General features: G+C 55.9%; 2 protein-coding genes across 5 annotated transcripts in view; both read right to left on the bottom strand.

The window, feature by feature from the left end:
* Positions 1-795: 795 nt before the first annotated feature.
* On the bottom strand, positions 796-4,689 carry LOC120396067 (acrosin-like). Of its 3 annotated transcripts, none has more exons than XM_039521865.1 (5): positions 4,520-4,689; positions 3,887-4,090; positions 3,116-3,381; positions 2,597-2,742; positions 796-1,050 (listed from the first exon to the last, which is right to left on the bottom strand). In XM_039521865.1, the coding sequence occupies exons 1-5, from the start codon at positions 4,672-4,674 to the stop codon at positions 811-813; spliced, it is 1,011 nt and encodes a 336-aa protein (XP_039377799.1). In that variant the 5' UTR covers positions 4,675-4,689; the 3' UTR covers positions 796-810. The 3 variants fall into 3 exon arrangements, with proteins under 3 accessions (XP_039377799.1, XP_039377125.1, XP_039378570.1); XM_039521191.1 differs by having other exon boundaries at positions 870-1,286; XM_039522636.1 differs by having other exon boundaries at positions 870-1,286; positions 4,524-4,653.
* Positions 4,690-8,430: 3,741 nt separating this feature from the next.
* The window catches only part of LOC120393791 (acrosin-like), a 33,380-nt gene continuing 32,282 nt past the window's right edge, over positions 8,431-9,528 (bottom strand). Inside the window, exon 5 of one of the 2 annotated variants that reach the window (XM_039519527.1) lies at positions 8,431-9,418. In XM_039519527.1, coding sequence (XP_039375461.1) covers positions 8,588-9,418 — 831 coding nt within the window. In that variant the 3' untranslated portion in view covers positions 8,431-8,587. The remainder of the gene's footprint in view (positions 9,419-9,528) is intronic. The other variant, XM_039520276.1, reaches the window with a different exon arrangement.

Genomic DNA, 9,528 nt, shown 5'->3' with positions numbered 1-9,528 from the left:
AGCCAGCTCTACCTTTCACCCCTCCCGTGACCCCACCACCGTACCAGCCCATCCATTCCACCCCAATGCTTCTCTGGCTCTGTGTGCGCCACCCTTCCTCGTGCCCACTGTTCCAGCCCAGCTGGCTCTGTGTGCCACCCTTCTCCACCCACACTGTCCCGGCCCACGGCGAGCCATCCCCCCCTTCCTCGTGCCCACTGTTCCAGCCCAGCTGGCTCTGTGTGCCACCCTTCTCCACCCACACTGTCCCGGCCCACGGCAAGCCATCCCCCCTTCCTCGTGCCCACTGTTCCAGCCCAGCTGGCTCTGTGTGCCACCCTTCTCCACCCACACTGTCCCAGCCCACTGCGAGCCATCCCCCCCTTCCTCGTGCCCACTGTTCCAGCCCAGCTGGCTCTGTGTGCCACCCTTCTCCACCCACACTGTCCCGGCCCACGGCGAGCCATCCCACCCTTCCTCGTGCCCACTGTTCCAGCCCAGCTGGCTCTGTGTGCCACCCTTCTCCACCCACACTGTCCCGGCCCACTGCGAGCCATCCCCCCCTTCCTCGTGCCCACTGTTCCAGCCCAGCTGGCTCTGTGTGCCACCCTTCTCCACCCACACTGTCCCGGCCCACTGCGAGCCATCCCCCCCTTCCTCGTGCCCACTGTTCCAGCCCAGCTGGCTCTGTGTGCCACCCTTCTCCACCCACACTGTCCCGGCCCACGGCGAGCCATCCCCCCCTTGCTCGGTCCACCATTCTAGCCCAGCTGGCTGTGTGCGGCCCCTGCTCCTGTGTGGCTCTGGGCATGGCGTAAGAGGCTGAATAGATCAGAGGCAGAGCTGGTTCTGTTGTGGGCACTGTTTTACTTCTGCGGTGAGGTAAGTGCCCAGTCTCCATCCACAAGGGCAACGGGAAGGATGGGAGCTGGATGCTGGTACAGAGTCTTCTAGCGCAGTGGGCAAAGCGTCAGAAATGGCCACTGTCCATCTCAGCCTCCGCTGTGTTCTGCTCCCCTCCATTGTCAAGTCCCCTTTCCCTTCAGGCCCTGTAGGAACTCGTTCAGCTTCCTGAAGAAGTCAGACAGACTGCTCTGGACTGACAGGCAGAGGCCTGGCCTGGGCCTGGGCCTGGGCCTGGGCCTGGGCCTGACTTTCCCCAAGATCCAGTCATGAAAGTGCAGAGTGGAACTGTAGACCCCTGGCCTCTGTGCCTTGGCGCAGCCCAGCCCCCAGCTGGTGACTCCAATAACCCAGAAGCGCTTTGATCTTTCCTCTGCGCACATGAGGGGGCCTCCGCTGTCGCCCTGCAGCGGGGGAGAGAGGTCTGAGGCAAAGCCAGCTCCTCATGGTGCGTCAGGCTTGGCAGTAGGGGTGACTCCTTGGAAGAGGATTAAGGACCCACACCCCATCTGGCATCAGCCACTGGGAGACATTTGTCAACTAGAGCTCAGAGGAAGGGGCTCACTCCCAAGGCCTGGCTAGCGTTGGCAAAGGCCTAGCACATGTTCCAAAAGGGGACAATCTTGCAGTGCCCCCAACCCCTGGGAATGGACTGTCTAGGGGCTGCAGCCAGGGCTTCCCCCATCAGGAGTCAGCTGCATTTCGGTGTTAGCTCATAGCTGAGCAGTCAGCTCCCTCCCCTTCCTCCTCCCCTACAGAGCCCTCTTGATACAGAGTACCGCACCTCTGAACGCAGCCACTATGCAGCAGTGCTGTGGCACGGGGCCTTCCTCCCAGCTCTGCTCTGCGTACCACGTACAGGGTGTCTGCCTCACTGGCCCTGAGCAGTAGCTGTGCTCTTAATCCTAAGAGCGCCTGACCCAAATTGAGTCTCTGAGTCATTGACATTAGAGATAAAAACCGCCTACTGGGCCCCTCTTGTCCATTCCTGTGGATGGTTTCCTGTGGCCTGTTCCCTAGTGTTCTGGCCAGTTCCATTGCTGAGGACACTTAAATGGGAGTCTTCCCGCTTCCTTTGGGAGACTGCCACAGCCCAACGCAGCTCATTGTGGGCTCTACAATCCCCCTCCTTTTGCATAGCCTCCCTGGGGCTTTACACCCCTAATACAGTGACAGAGAGAAGAGCAGAGGTTTCCAGCTGAGATTACCCAGGAGATGGGCAAATGGAAGGAGTTCTAGCAGCAGGCAGACAGAGGAGAAGGTTCCCATACCACCAGGTAGAGAGAGGCCAGAGCTGCTGGACAAGCAGAAGGACTGGGGCATGGGTTTTAAAATGGGGTGGGGCAGTTTGGAAGGGACTGGGCACCAGTGGAGGAGCCTGGGGATGGGTGAGGAGGAATGATGGGGTTGCAATTTCTTTTGTATGCCAGAAACAGCGTCATCTGGGACTAAAGGAGACTATAGCCAAGGGTGCCAAAACTGTTAATGTCGGAGGAGAGGGGGGAGGATCTGGTGGGAAAGGAGAGGGAAGCAGAGCCCTGGGTAGGGATATTGGAGGAAGAGGAGGCAGGGGTCCCAGGTGAGGATTCCAGCAGAGCAGGGGAAAGTGAGAGTTCTAGGCGGGGATCCCAGAAGAGGGGTTGTGAGGCCACAGCACAAGCATTTGAGTGGAGCTGGGGAGGACTCTGCAGTGAGAGGGCTCTGGCCTGCGTACCTGGCAGCTGTCGACGCCTCCTTGCTCGTACCCTGCACACAGGTTGTTGCTGGCGATGGCCCCGTTGTACCAGCGGCTGCTGTTACAGGTTGTGATGTCAAGGAGATGCACCTTGGCTTCCTGCAGGATGTCGGCTGTTTCCTGGGCTGCAGGGACATGAAGAATATTTACTGCACAGCTCTTAGCCCTATCTCTCGTTTCCCAATACGCCACATGGGTGTGCCCCTCCCCCAGTGCCCAACCTTCACTCTGCTCTGTCAGGTTTGTGGGAGGTGCTTCTGCTAATGCATTCCCTCCTCCTCCTCCCTTGCCTGGGCGGGTGGTTTGGATCCAGCCCTCGGTGGGCACATGCCCTTGGCTCAGTGAGGTGAGCTGTGAGGGCACTGGCACTGTCAGGAGGGGCAGCTGCTGTCTTTTCCCAGCAGCAGAGGCCTAGACCTTCAGGATAGCCAGACCCCAGTCGTCCCAGCTGAGGTCACTGTGCCCAGTTAGACTGAACAGGGAGCCTGGGGCTCTCACATGTCTCCTGTGTGACTCCCCAGCCGCTGATGTAGCAGTGGGACAGGTTCGACACCTCCACCGTGGCATCGGGCAGGCAAGCGGGCTGTGCGTAGTCATTGCACTTGATTGGCTGGTCGAGCTCCAGCAGAGCGATGTCATTACTCTCCATGCGCGGCTCGTAGTGCGCGTGCTGCACCACCTGTTTGATGGAGCGCACCTGGGCCTCAGGGCCACGCTGGGATAGCTGGGACGCACCGATCACAACACGCCACTGCGGGAGCAGCCTGGAGAACAGAGTGGGAGTCAGTCACGGGGAGGAGGTGGGAGGGGATAGAGTGGTTCCTCTCCTGGACAGTGCAGGGCCCCAGAGAGAGATGCACTGTAGGGCAGTGCAATGCACCCAGCTATTGTCTGAGGTACAGGAGAGAGAGCAGCAGCAGGGAGCCAGGTACAGAAAAACAACGGCCATCTGCTCGGACAGTGTGTTCTCCAGCGGGCTCTCACCTGGGGACAAGCTGTCAGTCAGTGCCCATGCACACCAGGGGCTCAGCCTAGGCTGTGTTGATGCCTGGCCAGGGAGCAGTGCCAGGCTGTGGGATAGGCCGTGGTGCCCAGCTGTCTCTCCCCATAAGGATCAGCCCCATGGCCTGGCCAGTTCCATGGCATTGCCCAGATGCCCTTCTGGCTTGCAAGTGCTGGGAGTACATTGAACAGTGGGTGGGTGGCCTGAGCTGCTGGCCCCCTGCCTGGCCTGTGAGGGCACCCCTCCCCCAAGGTCACCCATCTCACCTTCTCTTGGCTTTGAAGCAGTGAGCTGCTGTGAGGACCCAGCGAGTGCTGATGAGGGACCCACCACATGAATGCCGGGGGCCCATTCGGGTGGGGATCTGGATGCTGACGAGCCAGGGCCAGGCCCCCGGCAGAGCATCTACGCCACCCACGATCCGCATCCCGCCGTAGCCAGACATCAGGGGGCGGCGCCCACAAACTGCACTGGAGACAGGTGTGTTACTGCCCTGCTGCCTGTGGCCTGACTGGAGGCAGCAGGGATTTGACACTTCCCCTGGGGCTGACCTTTGCCCCAGCCTGTTTCTGTCTCACTCCCCAGCTCTTGCCATGCATCTTCTGTGTCATGCCAAATGCCTCTCCCTGGACACAGCACGTGGGCAGCAGCAGGGCCTAGGAGCCCTGTGTGTTACCCACCCCATGTGAGATGGCCCATGGGATTTATATGCCAGGGCCTTATTGCTAACCCAAGAGGCACAGATGTCACCTGAACCTGGGCGTGACCCTGGGAAGGAGGCAGGAATCCCTGTCATTCAGGACAGCCCTATGTTGGGGGGAAGCCAATGCCCTTTGGTGCTTGGGAAGTGCCCCAGGGCCACTCTCAGTATTTCCTCTCATGGCCCAGGTGTCACTTACTCACAGCTGCCATTCATGCTGTGCATGGGCCAGACCAGGGTGTGGAACAGGAGGAGGGAGAGCAGCAGCATCTTCCACCGGAGCACCAGATGCCTGCATCTACGGAGACTTGCCTCACCACTCATGACATCATAAACCAAGTCCCGGGCCTCCATCCAATCAGTGTCTGGCCAATATGACATCACATAGGTCTCTGGTGTCCTTCTTTCTTTGTGACAAGCAAGAAGAGCTGGGAAGGTGCTGATGGAGGCACCAGAGCCAATACTGTGAACACTGAGAGGGTGACATAGACGGTGACTTCCATGGACGATGGAGATACCTCTGGGGCAGGTAGGAACAGGTAGGCTACTGGCTTCTGCTTACAGCACAGAGGGAAATCTCCCTGAACAGCGTATCCAGCTTGGCCAGCTCTCCTCCCATCCTGCTCTCTCTGTCATAGGGCACTCTGGGTGCATTACCCCACACAGTGTAGGTTGTGTGAGCCTGTTCTCCAGGCACTCTGTGCCCTGCTGAGGCATCATGGAGTAGCTGCCTACATTCTCCCAGAGTGCACTGATACATACACTAGAACAAGAAACCTAGGACTGGCCAGGCTCGGTAAGCTCCAAGATCCTTCTAGTCCAGTGTCCTGTGCCCAACTGTCCAGAACCAGGTGCTCCAGAGGAAAGTGTAAGAACCCCAAAGCAGTAGATGAAGGGTAATCTGCTCCTCTCCCTCCCCGCAAAGGTAACCTTTAATTGTTAGAGATTGTGCTTCAGGATTTAATCCAATGTTTTATATTCCTCCCAATACCTCTTTTTGCATTAACTCTTATAAATCTGGATATTCTCATTATCCATCTAAATGTCCAGTCCTTTTTGGATTTTTGCTAAATTTTTGTCCTTAATGACTTCCAGTGGCGATGAGTTTGCAGACTATGTATTTTGATGGACAGTATTTTCTTTTACTGGTTTTTGAATTTGCCACCTTTTGATTTACTCAAATGACCCCTTGTCCTTGTGCTGAGAGACAGGGAGAACAGAAGCTCCTGATCTAACTTCACTAGACCATTTATTACTTTATAGATTTGTATCATGTCCCCTTTTATTCATCTCTTCTCTAGAGTAATAATCCCAATCTTTTCAATCTGTCTTCATATGATAGTTTTCCCAGGCCTCTGAGCATTCTCAAAGCCTTTCTCTGCACTCCTTCAAATTCTGCCATATCCAGGTGAGGCTGCACCCTGGAATATATAAAGGCATTAGACTCCAGTCCATGCCTTATGCGTCCCAGCACCTTCGTTGCTGTTTTGACTGCAGCTGCACATTGAGCTGCTGCACTGACACCCAGGTCCCTTTCTGAGCTGGTAGAGCCCTGTACAGTGTATGAGTAGTTCTGATGTTCCCCTCCAATGTGCATTACTTTGCATGTATCTACACTGAACGTGGGCAGACACGTCCCCACATGGTGCACGGTTGTGAGGTAAGAAGCTGTGCCCAGTGTGGTGGGGTGCGTCACTGGAGGACGGGGGGTAAAGTTTGGCCAGGCTCTAGCAAGAGGCCCTGCTCACAGTTTGCACTGGGGCAGCCCAGCTAACACCTGCAGCATGTACTGCACAGACTGGGTCTGTTTATGACAGCAGAGATGTATTTAGTGAGTATTTAAACAGTGCTTTGCAAAGCAGCAATCAATAGCTCAGTATCATTACTCATTTCACTAGTGCTGCCAGGGGCAATGAATACATCACAGATGCACTTAGGAAGTCAGCATTGTTCGAGAGCTTAGCTTTTCCAGCCGCACACCCTAGTCTATCTGCAGGAACCCATCAGACCTGGGCCATCCACCAGCAAGGAAAAAGCTTTCTAAGTTCTAAAGGTGCGAGCAGAGCCTTCCAGACAAGAGCCTCCCTCTGAGTGTGACGGCAATGGGGACACCTTGCCAGAGAAGTCAGCCTGCTGCAAAGGGCGAGGCCTTTGAAAACAATTCTCCTCCCGTGTAATTCTAATATAGTCACTTCCTGTGGGCATGGTGGATTTGAATGAGGAATAGGGGGTGCCTGTCTGAGGCTTATAAACTCCCTGCAGCTGGTATCAGGGTTCTTCAGTGGTGGGGAATGCCAGGGAGCCTGAGTGCCCAAGTAGCCATAGCAGAACAAGGTGCATTGGAAGATTTTAACATCAGAAGAGAACATAAACATTAAATAAATTGTGCATTATTCCTACTCTGAATGTGTCTTGCTCCAGCTTCCAGCCCTGAGATCTTGTTCTGCCTTTGTCTGCTAGGGTAAAGAGGCCTGTGCTATCAGAAATCTCCTCCCTATGTAAGTACTAATAGACCATGGTCAAGTCACTGCTCAATCTGTCTCTCACTCTAAGGCGTGTTTCCCAGACCTTGAAACGTTCTCATAGCTCTTTGCCTAATACTTGCCAATTTATCAGTATCCTTATGGAAGTGCAGGCCCAGAACTGGATACAGTATCCAGCAATGGTCTCACTAAATCTGTATGTATAGGTAATACCATCTCCCTAGTCCTGCCTGATATCCCCTTGCTAACACAGCCAAGGATCACATGTACTCTCCTAGCACAGCGTTGCCCTGGGAGTTCATTTCAGTTGGTTTCTACCATGACCCCGTAAGTCCTTGTCAGAGGCCCTGCTTTCCAGTCCCCCGCTGGTACGTGTGACCTCCATTCTTTGTTCCTAGCTCTGCAGCTGATGGCAGTGTGGGAGGGCACTGGGCCATGATTTTGCTTTCACCTCCCTCTCTCCCAGCTCCCCAAACTCATTCTTTCCCGTCCTGGCTGGTTCTTCAAGGCGATTGCCCATGTGGATCCACACAGTTAGGGTGAACACTTGCACAACAGGCAAGGTCGCAATCCCTAAAAACAGCATCCATTGAGGCCACTCATCCAGGCTTTCAAACGCATAAATGGACCCCAAACATCCCATATGCCCTCCTACTCTGTGAATGCTTCTCCAAGACTCGGGGAAGGGAGCAGGGTCATAATTACTCCGGTGAGGAATCATTTTTATTCTTTGAGAACTGTCCCATAGATTCCCATGCTGGGCAATGGCTAAGCAGCCCAGGGCTTGTAGGAGCACTAGCTACAAAGCGCCTGTGCCTTGGTCACCAGCTTGAGAGAGTCGTGCTGCGTAAGGGGGCATAGCACTGCAAAGTGCGGCTTTGTGTACATCAGTGAGGGAGCCAATGTGGCGGCTTTGGCCCTAGCTTAGTGTGCACTGATCGCCCCAGGTGGCTGAACAGCAGCCAGGTGAGAACAACTGAGGTACAGTCCGATTCATTTGTACCACCTGGGAGCGACTGAACTGGCCTCACCCCTCCATGTCACAAAGCGGTGAGGCCCTTGCAGATACATTTGGTCCCACGTACAACGTAACTGAAGCGCTGCAGGCAGGCCCAGCCTCCCTGGGCGTGAGCCTTTTGAGAAACACCGAGGGGCTAATGACCTGAAACAGCCCAGGTAGCTGAAGCAAAGGGCTGCCGCTCAGGAGCTCTGGATTCAATTCCTGGCTCTGCCACAGATGTCCTGTGTGCCTCAGTTACCCACGGCAACACAGGAGCCAGACTGTCTACCATCACTCCTCTCCCCACGCCTCACGTCGATCTTGGCTGCAGAACTGTGGTCGCAGGAAATCAGGGGCTGGAAGGGACCCACAGGAGAGCAGGACACTGCATGCTCTCCTCACCAGCCTTGTCCTCTCAGTCACCAACTCTGTGGGGTTGCAGATTATTTGAGGAAGGTGCATGTAGCGGGAGATGGGTGAACATACAGATGGGCCCCTATGAGCAGCCTCTGCAAGGCCTCCATATGTGTGACTTGGGCCTGCTGCCTGAGCAGCGCTGCGACATCTAGGCACACGCCTCAGTTCCTGGGGAGAAGCCGGGACACTGGTGCCTTCCAAGGGCCCCAGGCTAAACAGACCAGAAGGGCAGCCAGAGGGAAATTCAACACATGTAATGCACTGTCCCTCAGGGCACAGGCACTGCTGGTCCCCTCCAGCCACTACATTCCCCCAGAGGTGGAGTCAAGACTCTTCTTCCCAGTTTGTCTCAGTCATTCTTAAAGTCCTAGGCGGTTCCAGGCCTCTGGGGTGCAGACAGGGCCGAGACAGCTGGTGGGGAGGGGCTGCTCTCTTTGTGACGGGTGTGGGTGTAGATCTTTGAGGGGATCAGTAGTTTCAGAACAATTACTGGTCTGCGGGGATAACTGGCTTTGGGGAGATTAATTTGTGGGGTATAAATGGCTTTGTGGGTGAGGAATGGTCTGTGTGGGCTCACTGGTTCTGGGAGAATGGCTGGCTTTGGGGAGATGTAGGGTGTCTCTGGGGGTTCGTAGGGTGGTTCAGGAGGTATGTAAGGTGGCTCCAGGGGGACGACTGGCTCGGGGGGGATGTAGGGTGGCTCTGGAGATATGTAGGGTGGCTCCAGGGGGGCAACAGGCTCGGGGGGTATGTAGGGTGGCTCTGGAGATATGTAGGGTGGCTCCAGGGGGACGACTGGCTCGGGGGGTATGTAGGGTGGCTCTGGAGATATGTAGGGTGGCTCCAGGGGGGCGACAGGCTCAGGGGGTATGTAGGGTGGCTCTGGAGGTATGTAGGATGGCTCCAGTGGGGCAACTGGCTCTTGCAGGACAGGGAGAAGGACAGGTGCGAGTTTGGTGGCAGCAGCAGGAGACTGGAGGGGCACGATCTGTGGTGGCAGTATCTCCTCAGGTGTCGTCTTCTCCTCGGGCTCCAGGAACCCAGTGTTCGCCAGGATCCACTCCAGAAAGGGCTGGGTAGAGGTGTATAGGCCCAGCTTGTAGGCCTGAGCACAGTCTTGGCCCCAGCTGGTGATGCCAATCACGTAATACCGGGATGTGACCTCATCTTTGCACATTAAGGGTCCCCCACTGTCCCCCTGCAGAAAGAGGAAAGGAGTGTTACTGAGAGCGTGTGCCCTTCTCCAATTCCTTAGCACCAGCTGCAGCCCCTCAGGCCCAAGCAGCCTGATATCTACAGAGCTCAGCT

This window comes from Mauremys reevesii, linkage group 1, assembly GCF_016161935.1.
Source record: "Mauremys reevesii isolate NIE-2019 linkage group 1, ASM1616193v1, whole genome shotgun sequence".
NCBI classification, from domain to species: domain Eukaryota; kingdom Metazoa; phylum Chordata; order Testudines; family Geoemydidae; genus Mauremys; species Mauremys reevesii.
This window is presented reverse-complemented; position numbering and strand designations above follow the sequence as displayed.

Coding starts and splice junctions, on each gene's coding strand:
- LOC120396067 (XM_039521191.1), bottom strand. CDS start 4,674: ATGGAGGCCCGGGACTTGGTTTATGATGTCATGAGTGGTGAGGCAAGT. Junction 4,091..4,519: donor AGCATGAATGGCAGCTGTGA/GTAAGTGACACC, acceptor ACCTGTCTCCAG/TGCAGTTTGTGGGCGCCGCC. Junction 3,382..3,886: donor TGCTTCAAAGCCAAGAGAAG/GTGAGATGGGTG, acceptor TCTGTTCTCCAG/GCTGCTCCCGCAGTGGCGTG.